We start from the raw sequence: 18,667 nt of genomic DNA on the forward strand, positions 1-18,667 counted from the left end.
CCTGGGCATTTGTCTCATTGTGATTCTAGGTCAGGGGATGATTACTGATGATGAGAAGCTGATAAGAAAGATTCACTCTAACTAAGGGCAAGGTCACCTCCCACTGTGAAGAAATGCAGATGTGATGAGACGGGGATAAGTGACTTTTTAACACACACGCAGGTACACACAAATATCCCCCACACAAAAATGTGTGTAACCTCAGTACAATGTCAGTCACTGAAAGATAAAGTAAAAATCCTACCATGTGGAGGTGTAGCATGTGTAGCATCACGGGGAACGTAATCTTAATTAATCTGTCAAAGGTACTTGGAGCACATCTGCATATTTGTGGAAAAAATATTCTAAAGTAACTCAGATATTTTAGGCAAAACTAACATAATACATGCAAATGACCAAACCAAACAGTCAAGTTGCATTTTGGGTAATGTAGTTGTCAGGTTGTGCTGACAGTGTACAGATGCAGTACATTTTCAATTAGTAGTAAAATAAAGTTTGTATCTGCTTCTTTCTTGGGCCACATAGCACATTAAAGTGAAGAAAGGACTTAAAAAAAAATCTACCATCATATTTGCATTCTACCTTTTTAAGTGACCAGAATGAGAGAGCAAAACAAATAGGCTGTCAGGAGGCCCAGTGCTCTCAGAGCCCTGCCAGACCATGACTTTGCTGTTGGTTGGCAAACATCTTCACACCAAAATAAAGACAGACAATGGGCGACATTAAGAAAAAGACATAGATAAGCAAATAGAAAAGGGTTTTCTTACAAAATTTAGTCTAAGTGTAAGACAAGAGATATTCCATTGCACACACAGTGCCGAAACCGTTTTGTCTTCAGCCCTTGTTCTGTAGAAGAAATTCAAGCTGTCCTTCAGCACAAAATGTAGCAAGATGAAAAACAAACAACAGGTAAGAACAGCTGCTCTCAAACTAAAGCCCTCAAACACCTTCAGGGACAAAGGAAAAAAAAAAAGGAAAACAAAAAAACCCCCAAAAAGTATTTCTAGAGTCAAACAGAAAAGCAAAATAAGACACAAAAGGCCCAACGAACAGAAAAAAGAAAAACAACAAGAGAAGAAAACTCACATGCGGCTGCTGGGTGGAATCTTGCGCCCATCTCTGAACCAGGTGACTTGTGGCTGAGGGAAGCTGCGGATGCGTGGCGCTGGAATCACAGCACCCTCTCCCTGAGAGACTGACTGGGTGCGTTCGCCTTCCTCAAAACTGCCCATAACTAAAGGAAAACAAACAAAACAGACAAAAACAAGGGAAGCAAGAGAGAACAAGAGAGTGAGACTGACAGTCGCAGGAACAAATTACTCTTGCTTTCTTCTTCTTTGACTTTTGGTAACCACAGAGCTTTTGTCATCTGCTGTCTGTTGTGAAATTTCACACTGAAGCTATTTGATGGACAGCAAAGTGTTGTTGCCATGGTTTCCATGGTACATCAAGTAAGGCTAGAAGGAACCGGCACGTAATGACTCACAGAGGGACATCGAGGGACGCTAAATTGACTAATATTCATATCCCGTATCCTCCTGTGTGGATGCATCAAAGGCAATCAATCTTGATCATGCACTAAATTTGTGCATTGCGCAACATAGCAGATGACCAGCTATGCCGCTTCTCTATTATCTCGTAATATATTTCATTTGTTAGAGTATTTTTATTCATCCCTTGCCTCATTATATCTTAAAAGCTGATAAAACGCTGGACTAATATTACCCCCCGTTCCACTCCTGATTTCTAATGGAAATTTATCAACTAGCTGTAAATTCATCTGTTGTGGGCTGTGAAATTCCCCTATGCTGTTACATTAGCAGATGCTGATTGTAAACATTTACAGGACAACAGTAACAAGTAGACTTTATGTTTTCCTCCTCCAGCACAGTCTGAAACACAGTCACAGCATTTTTTTTCTCCAAAGATCATATATTTGCCTCCGTGATTTACAGGGGAACAATAGTCAGAAATAAATGAAATGTTACATTTACAACCCAATTATGACACACAGTTTGGAGATAATATCTCGGGAACATTCAGGGATGAAGGTGAGGGAGTCTGAACTGAGGATGCTGCGGTGGTTGTGCATCGATGGCAGTCTTATTTTTTCCTCACTCTCTTTCAAGAGAATAAAAAAAGGTAATCTGGCTTTACGCTGCAGCTGTGGTGCTTAGCTTAAATGAAAATCTGGGAAGTGTGCAAATCCCCCGACTTTGATCTCCAGTTTCAGTGATGTGATGTCCTCCTCCCCTTCTTCCCTAATCTCTAATGCCTCGGCATGTTTCCCTTTCTCTGAGGTGTGTCTCTGCAATTCTAATTGTGCTGCCTCAATGGAATAGTTTCTAGAAGAAATCTCTCCATCTATCCTTCCTTCTTTCTTCTTCTCCCTCTCCCTCCCTTGTCTAGCTCATCCATTCCTTCTGCAGGTGTCCTTAATTCTCCTTTTTCACTCTGCGTCACCATCCATACCACTTCATGAGCAACTGAGAGGGAAGAAGAGAATTATGGAAATGGGAAGTGTTGGGAATAAATAGGAACTGAAATAACAGCAGGGTGGAGGCCAAGAAATAAATAGAAAGCAGTGGTGGCCAGATGACAAAGTCAAGAGAGGGGGGAAGCCGCAACAACAAACAGAACTAGTGATGGACGCCACAAAAAGTCAGACTGCTGGAGGAGAGGCTTCGGCAACAGTGTGTTTGCCAAATACCAGAGAAGTCAACCCGTGGGGCATAGTTTCCTATCACCCTCCCATTTCTTTCTCTTTAGTGGCTGGTTGAGTGCATCGACAGGTACAGCAGTACGTCACATCCATTCAAATGCGGCTGGAACACAGGGAAGCCAGTGAACCAGGCCTAGTAAGGCACCATAATGGACATAGGCCAGTTGTGTATATGGGAAGGGGGGGTGGATTTGATGTGACAACACTCCAGACACCTCAGTGGCACGTCTCTAATAGCTCGTTAACAAGACGAGGGAGCTGAGTGGCCTGAAAACGATTGTGAAAATTTGCAGAAACACTGTGCATGGGAGCTCTATTTTTGCCAAAGAAACAACAGATGTTGTTGACAAAGGAGAGAGAATGAAAAAAGCAGCGGTCATATTGAAATGAAGCAAAGTTAAAAAGAACCATGGCAACAATATCAATCTAATGAGAATGCTGAGTGGAACAGCTGTCTGGGTTGATAACACTCTGAATGAGATGCAGGTAGATCTTTCACCCTGCCAGCATCTGTCCCTCCCTAGTCAGTCCTTGATACAAAGGCACCCAAAGATAGCGTGGGCCTACTGTGTACTAAACTACTGCAGTTAAGCGCACACGCTTTCTCTCGCTTAAATCAGCATGTGTCTATTAGACATCCGTTTATTCATTCGTTGGATCTGTGTTTCAGCTGCGTCCTGTGTTAATACTTACAGGCCACTTGTACTTCTGTGCGCCTCTGCAGAAGGGCTCCCACCCGATTTCTCACAATGCAGCGGTAAAAGCCAGCATGGGAGCGGTCCAGTGAAGGGATTAGGTACCTTTTAACAAGCACAGAAACACACGAGAAAAAGATTTGAATACTTTTAACTCTTAATAAACTAAATAAAAAAAACAACTAATTAAGACAAAAGTAGAATTCAAAAGAGTTTTTAGTTTATAGGCACGAACAAGCTGAAAAGCATCTGAGTGTGCACACACATTAAATACACAAACTTAAGACTATCTAATAGAAGAACAAGGGCATTGAGGACATCGCAGCTTAGCTGTTGTTTATTCCACCGATAATGATACTTGAGAGGCTAACCCAGCCATCACAGTGAAGCCGTCCCTCACACACTTACTTAGACACAGGCACTAAGCACAGACAGCAAACACCTGCATTAAAATGTCTTTTATGCAAACATGCACACACAGAGACAAACAGAACACCCCCCCGGGACAAAGGTTGAAGCCTCATGTCTTCAGCAGCTGACATTCTCACCATGACCTTGACTTCGGTGTCCAGCTGTGATAGCAGTATCGCCTCGGTGCCAGGTGGCGGCAGAGTGACATGTACTTTTTGCAAGGGTAGAAGTGTACACTTAGCACTGTCTTGCTCTATATTGTTCCTTCTGCCACATCTGATGATACAGCTGATGGTAAAAGGATAAGGAGTAAGTAAGGTGTTTTGGCTCGAGAAGATGCATTAAAACAGTCCCTGTTTTGTTGCAATTAGACTGCAAAGACACACCTAAAAATGGCTTAAAGGGTGTCAAATGCTGTCATTCTGTCAGACTCCGCTAGTGTCGTAAGGCCTCTTTTGGCATCAGTGCCTTGACTCACCACCTGCTGTAATATCTGAAGCCAACAGATAATGCTCCTCTTTTAATGAGGAACAAAGTACGCATCTGGAAGTTGGTTCAGGATACGCTAGTCAAAAGATGATGGTTTGTGTCCTAATTTTTTATTTTCAAATTCATTTCCAAGTTAGGTCACATCCTAACATTAACACTGCAGGCTGAAAAATGCCACTTAACCAATGCATTTAAATATGAAGCCAAAAGGTCCTTTGAAAGCATTGATTTATGACAAGCTGGGAGTGAGAATGGGCAGTTTGATAAAGCCAAAAAGAGAAAACAATGATTTTCTGTTTATTCAACGCAGGTATAGACCTTTGCTTTTAAAAAGTTTCAAGCATATTGAACTTCTAATTGTGTTCTGTAGAACAAAAAGCTTGTAAATTGAGTTGTTAGGATATCACTTGTTTACTAAATCGATTACCTGAAAGCTAATAGGTGAATATGTAGTATAGTGGTGGGCATCCCCAGTTTGAGACTAGGAGGAGACACAGATCCACCCTCAAAAGGTGAGAAGACAGTGTACTCTTTCTGCCGAACAAATGAGAAGGTTCAGATAGGAAGGGCATCTGGCATAAAAAAACTGTGCCAAATCAAATTTGGGGATCCATCCGCCATGGCAGCCCCTTGGGAAAATAAGGGAGCAGCCAAAAAAACCTCTCTCATTACTTGCATAGTGATACTTGATTGTGTGCTTGTGTCTTTTCAATATCTGGAAAACACCTGGCTACGTCTGTGAGAGAAAACTTCAATAGCACCAGGATACGAAATGGATTAGGGCAATTCATTTTAGAGATCAGGGACACCTCAAAACGGCAGGTATCAACGTCCTAAAATCTTCCAATAACTAAAAGAAATGACAGCACTGAGGGAGCTACAAGGAGCGGCCGGCTGTTAAAGTGGTTGCACGGATGGTCTCTAATGGCATGTTACATAGCAGCACAACATGTAGAAGTTGCAAGTTAGCCTACAGCCAGTTGCACATGTTTAATTTGAAAGTCACCCTAGCACAGCACACTCTTGTCAAAATAAATACTTGTAGGAGGTGAAACAGTTCCCACTAGGAGCATGTGTGACAGCTTTGCTGTCACATTCCTGCATGATATGTGCTGAGAAATGCTTAGTGCACTGCCAGGCAGATTGTTTGAGAGTAACCTTTAGTAATGGTATGTACTGGTTTCTATAGTAACCACATGCAGTTTGTTTGAAAAGTTTTTTTGTGATTTAACCTTTTGTTTACACAGGGCTTTTTTGTCATGAATCAGTGTTTGGCGAGAACATAAGTGAGACTATTTGTTAAAAAAAGAGCAATTTCAGAGTTCAGAAGTTCATTCAACAAGCTGTTTGCAGTAAAGTTGGATGCTCGCGGAAGCAAAACTATAACTGCAAACAAAGCAGTTGTATTTTAGGGGCCATCAAAAGAATTATTCCCCTAAAAATGCTCTGATACATATGCCTAATGGTACCTAAATATCTGAAAAGCACTCATCTGGTCTCTTCTGTAGTTTACTAAAAATGTATCAAGAGATTCAAAAGCGATGCAGAGAGCTCAAGGCTCAAGAGAAGAAAAAAGAAATATCTATTTTCTAAGAGTGTGGTTAAGGCAAGCTAACCAAAAACATACCCTGCTGCATTACACACAGTACATAAATATATTTAAAAAGTTTCCACATAGAAGTAGGCTAGAATATATTTTTTAAATTTGGTGATTTTGATCAGGCTAACAATCAGACTTTAAAGTAGAAACAAGGATCTATTTTGCTTTAGGGTCATTCAGAACAATTTTACTTGATCTACACTGATCAAATATTCACATAGTGAGGAAAAACGAACACCCAAGAAGGAGCTGCTAGAGTAACTTTAGTGTGCTGTCAGTGTAATCTCTCTGAACTAAGTCTCTAATTTGGTGTTTTAAACATGGTGGTCGAGAACACTATCACTCATTATCATTAAACGACTGAGTCACATGCTTTGGAAAGTAGAATCTGCAACTGTTTTGCTTTTTCAAATCAGCTTTTTCTATGTCACCAGTCTCTCATGTATGTGTCAGAAAACCTAATTTCACAGCACCTTTAACATGCAAGACAACAAATAAGCAGATAGCTGTTGATTTGCTGTTCCACATGAAAAGGAAGAATTAATGGATAGTGCGCATATCTAGAAGAGCATGGATTCTTGTTTCTGCTAGTTGGATAAAAAACTTTGCATTCAAATCTCTGCATGTGAACTTCAAAAGACGAGGATGCCATTATCCTGTTGGACAAGGAATCTTCCTAAGTCCTCCATTGAACAGAGTAAAGATCTGTCAGCAACCACTTAGAAATCATTACTCACAATATAAAAATGTGCATTTCTCCACTGACTGTGAATGGTTGCTGTGAAGTAAAAGGGGGTCATTGACTAGAAACTGGTCAATGACCCCCTGGTAATGATCGTTTGCTAGGAAAGACTGGTTGGGGAGCGGCTGCTGAAGGTTGCTGGCAGTCCCAAGCATGAGGTTTGCATGGAACGAAACATGAAACTGTGAAAGTGCAACCTAAACCGCAAATGGAGAACTTACCCCTTCAAAATAAAAGCAGCAACTTGCAACTACAACCAACACAATTCAAAAGATGCAATTTTTACTTTGAAGATGAAAGTTCTTCGTTTCCAGTTTGTGTCTCACTTTTTGAAGTTTCACTACCCACTCACTGTCTAGTGCTTGTAGACAGGTTGATGTCTTGCATGCAAACTGTAAGTGACTGCAGCAAACTCCCAGCAACCGCACCAAAAAAATCAAAAAATATTTTCGATGAAGCTTCCTCTGTGTGACCGATATCATCCAGAAACAGCCAGCGACCTCTAGCAGCCAGCTGAGAAATGCACATTTTTCTCTAGAGAATGGCCTGACACCATATTTAACCACCGTTTTCACGTAACTGCTCCTAACTCTGTGATTCTATGCTCACAGAAAAAAAAAATATTCATGGAGAAGATAGGTCACTTATTAGTTTTACTTGCTAAAAAAAACTTCTACACTGAAATTAAACTTAACATTATGCCAAAAGATTTAAATCAAACTCAATGATACTTAATTCTGACTGATTTAATCTGTTGCATTGATGTCATTAATCTTATTCCAAAGCTTAGTTTCAACCTGAATTACTCTGATAGCTTAAAAATGTCCAAAATGTTGACTTTGTGCTTTGGATGCCCTTTGAATTATCCCGATAGCTTGAAAATGTCCAGAAAGCCGACTCTGTTCTTTAAATGTAGCGCATTTGAAATTGATATAGTGCCGTAACAACAAATGGCCGGATGTGCTGGAAGGCTTTTAATATCTATAACAAAAAAAATGAAGTGGTATCAAACCTCATTACCAGCAGCGCCACTTGGGCCCGAAGGACTAAATGAGTTTTAGCCCAAAGTCTGTTAAAGCTTAATCAACTAATCAGTAGGCTCTATTAATGATGTGTGACTCCTTTCATATGTTCCATCAACTAAATGAATACAATTACGTATATATGCTATGCATAAATGGAAGGGAGAGGAGGTGAATAGATAATGGGACGCCAGCAAAGGAAGACGGTTACAAAAAAGTGAGCTCGCTCAGTGGTTTGGAGAAGAAGAAGCAGATATCGAGCGAGAAATATCTGACAGGTGGTGTCGTTGCTCGAAGTTTAACCTCACTGAGGCCTAGAGAGAATTCACCCTAAAGCCAGAACCTTCAGGGTGACTTTAGTTAGTATTCTTTCACTTTCCCTCTCTCTCTCTTTCTCCCTCTTTCACTCTGTCCCTTATATAATGAATACAATTAACCTTTGCAGAGTTGTGCACGTTGGCAGCAGGTTGGGGGAGTCAGCGGGGGCTCACTGTGTTGGACAGAGATTGATTGATGTTCCTGTGGTCAGCACACTCCGTCAGATCCCCTTTAATTAGCCCCACTCAGGAGAAATGATTAGTTGGAGGAGTGGCAGGGAGACGGATAGAGGGACATGAGAAAGAGGGGAGGACTTGGCATAAAGTGGGTTGGAGATGGAGGAAGGCAGAGAGAACAGAAGGGATGGAAGAATGAAAACAGGTTAGAGAGAGAGGGGGGAAAGATAAAGAGATGGCAGTGGATAACCGGAGAAACTATCATCTTTGATTGTAGGTGGCTGCAGTGCACTCTTTTTTAGAGCGTTCCTGTAATAACATCATACCTTCACCAAGGTTAGCTCCAATAACATTCTACTTTAATTGCTAGTTAAACACTAGCATTATAAAACCTCATTCACACACCGCAAGGACATTGTAATTACAGCCTATCTTATCATAAAAGTAAATCATAATAAATTATAAAGCATCATAAATTTATTATGAGCTGGTAATGACACCAACATTTTTCTCTGCTAAACACTGCAATTAATTAGAAACCAGATCTGAAAGTGTGTGTGTTGTCGATGCTGTGTCACGTGATGTAAAGATCAGATTTTACTAAAAAAGAGAAACAAAGCACGATGTGTGGCCGCTCACTTATAATGATCCCCCCCCCTCATGTTACAGTTACAGCTAACAGAAAGGTCTTCAACCTCATATAACAGTTTGATGTCATTTTACTTTTCTTAACGAGTTCACTTAACAGCAACGCGGCATACTTCAACAGCTTGTATATTCAATAGGGTAGCGTACAAACAAAAGCAGTTGCGGTGGATAATTATTAGCTTTGACAGCCTAATTACTTATTTATTCAGGGGATCATGATGGACTGATGTGTGTCATTATTCTAATAGGATGATTATATGCTTATAGTGTGTTTACCGTGTGCTTGAAATATCCATCACAGAAAGCAACACGTGAAAGCAACATTGACAGAAAATCAAAGATACTCGTTTATAGCTCTGTAATGCTCCACCGCATGCGTAATGTCTCTGAAAAGAGATCAATACTCTTTGAGATCAACTATATATTTTTACGGACATTCCATTTAAAAATGTACTGAATCATATAAGAAATGTTTTCTCAGTTTATTGTTTCTCAGTTTCTTCTTAATTCCTAACACATCCACTACATCACAGGTAACTGGGACTTCTCATTTAAGCTACTGGAAATAATCATCATTTCTGTGGAGGTCCACAGAGGATAGCTTCTTCTGTTCTTTAGGATAACGCAGAGGGATAAGTGTCCAAAGGAGACAGTTTACTCAAACTAATACTATTTTAAGATCATTTTATCTTACAATTTCGCCCCATAATGTCTGAAAAAGCAGATTTCCTTTTCTATGCATTCATCAAAGCTGTGAAATAGTCCCGAAGGCCAGAACATACTATGTTGCAAATATATGACAAACAAAAGCCAACATATTTACTTGTACAAAGGATGAAGTTGGTAATGGATACTGGAACATTCGTCAATTAAGAACTATTTTTATCACAACTTAAAAGACTACAATGGGAAAAATACTTTTTAAACTATATAAACATAATACAGTGAGGGTACTTCCTGTTTAATGTGGAGATTCAGTGTAATTATTCGTATAACCTGATGTCCTTGCACGTCCATACAGTACAGTATGGACGTGCTTCTACAGTAGAGAAGCAGCCATACCAGCCAGCAGCACAGTGACACACACACATGAACAAATGCTGTACATGCGCAAAATAAAACGGTGTCTTCTTCTTCTCCTGTTGTCTCACTTGCACTTGTGACTCACTCACTCTGCTCAGCCATAGAAAACAAGAAGTGAGTGAGTGCAAGGGAGGAGAGAGAAAGGTAAAATCTATTGTATCTAGGGGCTGAGAATGCCAGGGAGATAGAAAATGGACATTTCTAGTTATAGCCAGAAATCCATTAAGGTCATCCAGAGAGAGATGCTGCCTGGCTGACTGTATTCAAGGCGTGCCCATCACTAACATGATGGGATTCAAGTACTGACCTAAGCTACTAGAACTCTTTCTCCTTAGCACGGAAAAAGGTTAGCCAAACATTAGAAAATAAACAAGGACAACAATGCGTTCAACCAATCAGCTTAATAATACATGTGGATTTATTTGACCTGTATATTGAAAAATTCAGTTATTTCTCATGCTGGTCAAGTCTGCATACTAATTCTTCCTCTTCTTATTGTTATTATTACATTTCAAGGATACTTTCATTTAATCCGGTGAAGTAGCTTTGGATTTTCTGTTTTGTTGTTTTGCTTTTATTTGATGTCTTTTATTCACAGGGCCTTAAAGCACAGAAATCCAAGCATATAAAAGAAACGCATACAGATTAAGTAGAGAGTGCCACGGACCCGCTAAATAAAAACTATTTATTTAGATCTGATGTGACTCGCTAGAACAATTGCGTGTGACAATTGGAAAGAGCGACAGCAGAAGGAGCAAGACATGGATATGTGGGATGTGTCAAAGAAAACAACACACTGGGGAAATGGGAAATGAAAATGACAGTGAGCGAATGGGCAAATTTGAATCTCAAGGTCTTATTATTTGCTGCTGTGCTTTATTCCTCATGCAATTTCATTTTCCACATGCACACTTTGACCCACCTCCTGTTCTACATGCATACACATTTGTTTTGGCACATGGAGACCGGAATAAAAGGAATCTTCAATTTGTCTGATTTTCAACGGGGTTTTTTCACATTTCCTGCGATAAATTGCCGTTTAATGACAGTGAAAAGGCAGAGCACACACAAACCATAACTTGGATCCTACTCTTGTGTCTGTTATATATGTACGCATTACGGAAACAAATAAAAACAATTTTCATAATTACCACCGCTGTTAATTTAGGGCAGCTGTTGTATGAACCTCTCATTGGGTGGTGGTCACTGTAGCTGGAGACAGATGGCACATTCCCAACAGGACAGTAAACTGACACGCTTTATCTGGTCTTAAGTTCGGATATAATTTATCCAATAACTTAATAACTAATCTAAGCACAATGATGTTTGTGGCTTCCTCTAAATATTTGTTGGTGTGTGAAGAAAATGCAGTTTTTTACCACCAGCTTTTCCTTCATCTTCATCCAGTTGGCATGCTTGTCATCTCTTTTTCCCCAGACATTGAAAAACATTGTACTGAACTTGTTTTAATTTGTTCAGAGCTACCGTGAAATGATATCTGCTTAAAAGAGAAGAAATATGGATGCTTAGTGGTATTTCATCTATGCATGGATTAAAATAAGACAAGACGAAGAAAGGGGATGGAGGAGAGCGCAGTGTGAAGTGTGAAGAAGGGCTTCTGGGTGAGGGTTGAGTTTTTAGGAAATACGTAAATGCAGTGTTTAAAAATCTGCACATATCTGTCTACATCTAGCTTCCGGCACATTCTTCATTTACCAAAAACACGGATATACAATATTACCGTCCCATTTCTGAAGGCGCACCCACATTTTACAAAGATGAATCATTACTGCAGAGAGTGAAGTGACATTCTATCAAGCTAGCTGTCAAACGCTAATCTCATTTTCTATTTATTCTTTTCTTTCCTGATTGTGAAATGCCAGATTTGAAGAGCAAAGCACCTATTATGCGGAAGATCATAGAGATGAAAAGTCAATCAACATGAACTTGTCATGCTGCGACTGCGATGTCTTTTGCACCATTTTTTAATGTATTTATTTGTTTCTTATTTTGTGGTGACGGAGTCTTGATTAGACATATCCATACCCATGTTTGTGCCTGTATAGAGGTTTCTCCTGGAGATCTGTGGTTGAAGATTACAGTCATTTACTATTAGTTTTCTGCCTTGTCCTTTGGATTCACAGATTTCTCTGCCCATTTACTGATGCAGTTGTAATTTGAAATGTAATTCTTAAAAATTTTAACAGTTTGATCGTTCTGAAAAAACTTATCCTTTCTGGAATTTTCAAATTATTATAACTGAAAAAAACAACTGTATTCTGTTTTTATTTTCCTTTTACACAGTAGCATTTTTTTTGGGGGGGGGGGACTCTACTATGTTCCCTTCTGCCTTTGTAAAACCCTTTAAGGCTGTTATTTATTTACTTTTGTTTTTCAATCTAATTACAGTAACAAGAAAAAAGTTTACTATTCTCAGAAGCAGAGGCCACACTCCACCAACCCAGCCAAGAACCAATTGACAAACAAAAATGCCTCTTGAGGGTTGATTAATAATTAACTCTCTTAATTAAGTTTCTAGGTTAATTGGCAGCAAAAAAACTGGTGGAGTGCCAGGTAATCACCCCTGAGGTTTTGGTCACGTGACAGGAAGCTGTGGTGCTATTCTGTGTATTTATAGACCTATTGATTTGCTGAAGCATTGTGTGCGGGACACTTATCTGCCTAATAGGATCAAAAATTCTTAATTGTATTGGATATAATCTTCATCCTTCCTAAGTTCAATTGTAATCTGGTGATAAGGCTATTAAATGATTTTTTTTTTAGGAACAAAGAAAGCAGCAGGCGAGCCAGAATGTGTGAATATCTGTGTGTGGCAACTGGATATTGTATAGATGAAGTTTCCGTCATGTGGCATTTGTCAATGCTGATCCTGGTCTCTCTAAAAGTCAGCCACTTGCTTAACTCTTCCACGCACACACCTACATGTTGAATTATAATGCTCACGCAGAGTTTGCAGCATTGATTGGTTGCCAGAGGACACAAGGTCAAGTCACATGGTGTCAATATTTAAAGCAGCGCCCAGCACTGGGGACCTCTACCATAACCTCATTAATATGGGGGTCTGTTCTGCTGAAATACTCTGCTGGCGGAAAGAAAGGCCGACTTGAGGAATAAGGAGGAGTGCGTACCGACATATAAACAACATGAGCGCTACGGTTTTGCATTAAGAGAGCTGCTGATATATATGAGGAAATTATAAGATGGACACAAAACCTCAAGAAAAAGGCATGCATACTTAAAACTAACATCCACAAACTCTTGGCAGTATATAGCAGGGCACTCTGTTTTCAGTTAAAATGATATTTAGATTTTTTAAGTATTCACTTACTCATATGGACTCTAGATCTTTATAAAGGTCCTTTTGTTGTTTGCATGTTGCATTTAGCCTATGCAAGCTTCACTTTCTTTTTCGCAGTGCACTTTATTTTATTACTAGCAGGACGTTGGTAAAGCACAGATGGTCTAAGCGCATGACAGTAATTTGAGGGTATTTTTGATTAGCTTTTGGTTTATATCTGTTTGTAAAGCCGAACAATCCTGAATGGGATAATTGCATGGCTTTAACAGTGCTTTTATATGATATACACACTCACATAGACATAACCTTGTCCAGCCTTGTGCCTGAGTACTTGTTTAATCACCCATAGCGTCACTCAATCACTCTCCCAATAACACAGTCAAAGTGGCCCAAAGCTTCCAGCAGCAGTGGTTTTCTCAGGTACAGTCCATTCTCATCAATTCCTCCAGCAGCTGTGTGTCTCACTTCTGCCCTTCCTGCTCTGCTGTTCTCACTCTGGTCTTATCTGTCTCCAGAGATTATACCAAGAAAGCGTTTCCATCAACAAGGCTGATGTTGCTTCTATGTTCAGCCACTGTTGTTTTCACATTCGTTCTCTTTTTCACATGTGAACACAACAGTTCAGCTAAGATCTGCCGCGCGTCAGCAAGCTTTCTATCAATCCTCCGGCGCTTCATTTATACTGCTGTCTGCACACATACATGTACATGCGCACGGAAACGCTCAGTGAAGGCACACTGCTCTCTGAGATAAGAGCAATGTTTGCCTCGTGATTGGGATCTCCCAGTTACCATTAAAGACGGTTTATCTCCTGCGCTAACCCTCATTCACGTCTTTCACTTGTTTGCAGCCTCTCCAGAGAGAGAGAGACAGAGAGTGATGGAGGTCACGGAGGCACGAGGGAGAAGGGGAGAGATAGAGGCAATAAAAGAAAAGAAGCAAGAATAAGCCATTTCTTTATTTATAATGTACTATTGTGTGATGCAATTATGACCAGGATTAATTAAAAGTGCACATGCAGAATACCACATTGCCCTACTGAATTTGAGAATTACTACTGCAGTGTTGGAGATGAAATGAAGATTTGCTTTTAGAGCCATAATATTACACTGATTCAATTTGAATTTAAATAAGTTTGATTTAAAAAAATATTTTCATCAAACAAGCATTAAACACCTATCTAACTGGAATAGGGTGCAGAAGATGTTCTTACATAGCCCATGCTTCTTCTCTGTAGTATCAGAATAATTCATCAAAAAATATAAGTAAGGGTACCTGTGGCCGTGTACCTCTTTGAAGGATTTTTTTAGGTCAAATTCAAACCATCCCTCAAGGCAGAGAGTTCAAGTATCGTGGGATTTTATTCACGAGTGGTGGGAAGACGGAGCGTGAGCTTGACTGGGGGATTAGTGCGGCGTCAGCGATAATGCAGGCATTGTACCGGACTGTCGTGGTGAGGAGAGAGCAGAGCTGAAAGGTGCAGCTTTTGATTTACCAGTCCATCTACATCCCGACCCTCACCTATGCTCATGAAAAATGGGTAACAGCTGAAAAACTAGTGGCCGAAATGACTTTCCTTTCTTAGGTGGCTGGGCTCAGCTTTAGTGATACGGCGAGGAGCTCAGAAATCCAGATCTTGGAGTAGAGCTGCTACTCCTGTGTGTCCTGTGGGTACGCACGACTGGCAGGAGAACACATGGTAGACCCAGACCACAATAGAGAGATCTCATCTGGCCTGGGAACACTCTGGGATCCCCCAAGGAGGAACTACAAAGTCTGTCTGGGGAGAAGGACATCTGGAATAACCTGCTTAACGTGCTGCCACTGTGAACTGACTTCGGATAACCAGAAAACGATAGATTGATAGATAGATTCAAATCAAAATATCACATGTGTCATGTACGTTAAAAGACTAAGGTCTCAGTCACACTGACCTAGAGGACGATCGACAACCTTTGTATTTACCAGCCAGTTGGAGCTGGCTGTCAGAGGTGAAACAAGTTTGTAAAGAGGGTGCTGCACCAAAAACCTTCCTGTACTCACCTGTAGTTTGCATGGAAGACACTTGCCATTTACACTCTGAGCTATAGTGAAACTGTGAAAAGTTCACTGCAAACTGGAAGAGGACATTGTTTGCTTTCACAGTAAAATTTACAACCTTTTGAAAAGTTGTGCCTCGCTGCTGACACCAGCACATTTTACTTCCAGTGCAAACAGACTCCATTTCCAGGTTGTGTAACAATTTTTCACAGTTTCACTTCCTCTTGGTGTGTACTCAAACTCAAACACAAGGAGGTTTTCAGTGCAACACCGTGTACCTCTTTCCAATCAATTTCACGCTAGCGTGAATTAGCAACCAGTGGCTACCAGAGGTCAATGACTAATCTCTGCTCCTGATTGAATGAGACTTTCACAGTTAATCTCTTTCAGTAGGCCTGTAGCAAATGGCAAAAAGGTAAATACTTATCCTAATTTCTCCAAATATATCCATGACATTTTTGTTTCATATGATAACAAGAGGTTGGATTATACCAACTTTACCACAGTCTCATTCAGTTACTCTTCAACTGTCTCTTCTCTCAGCTAGTTACAGTTCATCAGCCTGTGCTCACCTGTACTCCAGTGAAAAGCGTGTTAATTCTGTGCTATTGTGGATCCATTTAAACTCTAGTGGCCAGCTTCCCTCCGCCATGCAGGTCAGCACCAGCCTGTTACGTTCCAGATGGAGCTGGCTACGCACTGGCTCTGTCTTGAAGTAGGGAGGCACGTCATCTGTAAAGACAAATGTTTGGAATTAAAGTCTTTCAATTTCCTAATGAGACATTTTTCTCCTAAAACCAGTTAATGGAAAACAAACAGTGAACAATGCAAACTCTTAAATGTCATATCCACACACACAAATACAGAGACAAAAGAATGTCAGGAAAACAGAGTTCTTTAGATAAGATAGAGGGAATCACATTAACTTTGATAGTGTAAGCACAGACAAGAAGCAAGCACAGAGTCCTCAGAAACTGTTCAAATACACTTAAACAGGGAGCCAAATGTAACTGATGCTTACATCTCTCTGACTGTTACAGATTGTCTATGGTCAGATGCTGGGATCTCATTTAAGACAAAGTAAACTGTGTTGCATTTATTTATCACTGGCATCTAAACACACTCCAGATGGAAAACCCTCTGTGAATGTGTCCCATTCGGAGCTACCTAATCTGATACGATGCACTGTTGTCTGCTGTGGGTGATTTTGACTTGCTCTTAATGTCTCAGAGAAGTCTGACTAACCGCGAAGAGGAAGCAGAAGCATCAAGTCATGAAGGATTGATCCTGCATCTCCTGCTCTGTGCACTTGTGTGTCAGTAGCTCATTGGCACAGTGCAGTACCTTCCTCCGAGCTAGACAGAGCAGACAGGAGAGGAGTAAAGCCAAGGAGGAGGCATGAAATCCTTTCATCATTTGTTCACCTCCACTCTGTATCGCTCTGTTTTTCGCTCCTTCTGTGTTTCCTGAACACGCTCTGTTGAGTGTGACGGAATGGATTGAGGAAGACCGGCGAGAAGCTCTCTGCAGGGTGGTGCCCATAGTGAACGTCGCAATAGACACACAGTGATTTTTATATCTCAATCAAGAAGTTGCACAGCAAAACTGTCAAGGTCTCTCGTGGCTCTAATATCTCACCCTTAATAAATGATGCAAAAATGGACCGCTTACTTGATGATCATTGTAAATATAGAACACATTAATTGGATGGTTGGATAATATAATTATCAAATTGACTGATAATCAGGCATTGAAATTAAACTGTCAAAATGATCTATAGTGCTGATATTTTGTTCCTCTATTCTGGCTCGACAAATCCACTGGAGGTAGACTGATAAGAGTGAAGGAATGGTGAGAAAAATAGGGGATGAAAGTTAAACAGCGGAAGCCTAAAGATGATTTACAGGCATTTCGCTTTAAATCACAGGCTTAGATTAACTACTAAAGATTCTTCTTCACACTAAATGTATGTATGTTACAGTACCTGATCATGGAGGAACATAATATAGATTGCATTTGCATCTAGTTTTTTTTTTTTTTTTGCTATATTCACAGATAAAAGTTGAGTGGACATGCCCTTACAGTAAAATGCAACACAGATGAACAGCGCTGCTAAAAACAAACTTCTGTCCACAAGATCAAAAGTTCAGGCAGTGCAGTACAGCCTGTAATCCAGACTACAGACCAAAGCTGCTGTGACACATGTAGAATCTGGATTAGCAATTTCTTGTCCTTCACTAAAAAAAAAACTGTTTATTTTACTCATCATAAATAGATTTCCAGACCTTCAAGGTTTTTCTTTGTTTTTCAAGGTTCTTAATTTTTTTTAAACACGTAGATCACATCAAAATTCAAAATGAGAAACCATTTCACAAGTTTGAAACATCTGATAATGTTGTCTTTAAACTACCTGACACAACATTTAATTAATTTGCAACTTAATTAATGATTACATTCCACTTTTTATTAAGCACTTCACACAGTGTCCCAACAGGCTTGTATATCCTAAAAATATCAGAGAGTCAAATAAGCATTCCTCAAAAAAAGAAGACATTTAAAAAAACAAAAAAACAAGCATCTTATTTATTTTACTGTATTTTAGCTGAGGACCTCGAGAATGCGCAGCCACATGTATTCTCCAGACAAGTTATGAAAGAGCCAGATGACTAATCATGTCATTCCAGAGAAATATAAAGCAGATTTAATTACTATGTTGAAGAACTTTCTGAAATACCTTGGTCGTCAAGATCCAAGGTGATAGACTGAGGCAGATACAAAGTTACATAACGAAGAACATCAAGAAAAATGATAAGGGAATGAATGGTAGTTGTTGGAAGTTCAAAAGTGCAAAAACACACTTCAGTGATTCAATAATGAATATTCATAAATTGTTGATGCATATTTATCAACAGCTTTTGGTTTGACTTCTCACTTGATAACCTGAGTATTGTGCTAGACTATAGACCAGGCTGACATGCATAAATATTTATAACAAATATAAGAAGACATAGGAGACTCAGCAAGCCAACACACAGCATTTATCTGCCAAATTCGACTCACATCACCACTGAGCATTTTCAGAAGTGAGCCCCTTTCCGTTCTGTTAAAATCTGATCCCTTAATCTAGTCAAACACGAAGAAAGCCTCCGTACAGCAGGGGCATAAAAAGTAGAGTCAAACCATAGACACAGCTAACAGAAAGTCACACTGTGAAGTCTTTGTCAGTGTAAAGACAGAATACACAATGAATGAGAAGAAAAATGAACACTTAGGTTAAGTGATATAAGACAAAAAATGAGTGAATGATCTATAAGCGATGAGGATGGCAGACAGAGGGCTTAGCAGATGCAAAAAAAAGAGATAAAATGTAAAATAGACTTGAGTTGGAATGCCAGGGCCTCT

The 18,667-nt window shown here is 39.9% G+C and overlaps 1 protein-coding gene across 1 annotated transcript in view; it reads right to left on the reverse strand.

Moving 5' to 3' along the window:
* Positions 1 to 18,667, reverse strand: part of sdk2b (sidekick cell adhesion molecule 2b) — a 268,384-nt gene that overhangs the window by 65,203 nt on the left and 184,514 nt on the right. The window contains exons 2-4 of the mRNA XM_039616015.1: positions 15,838 to 15,997; positions 3,416 to 3,522; positions 1,087 to 1,234 (exon numbers count right to left, since the gene is read on the reverse strand). Coding sequence (XP_039471949.1) covers positions 1,087 to 1,234; positions 3,416 to 3,522; positions 15,838 to 15,997 — 415 coding nt within the window. The remainder of the gene's footprint in view (positions 1 to 1,086; positions 1,235 to 3,415; positions 3,523 to 15,837; positions 15,998 to 18,667) is intronic.

This window comes from Oreochromis aureus, linkage group 8 (assembly GCF_013358895.1).
Source record: "Oreochromis aureus strain Israel breed Guangdong linkage group 8, ZZ_aureus, whole genome shotgun sequence".
Classification (NCBI taxonomy): Eukaryota; Metazoa; Chordata; class Actinopteri; order Cichliformes; family Cichlidae; genus Oreochromis; species Oreochromis aureus.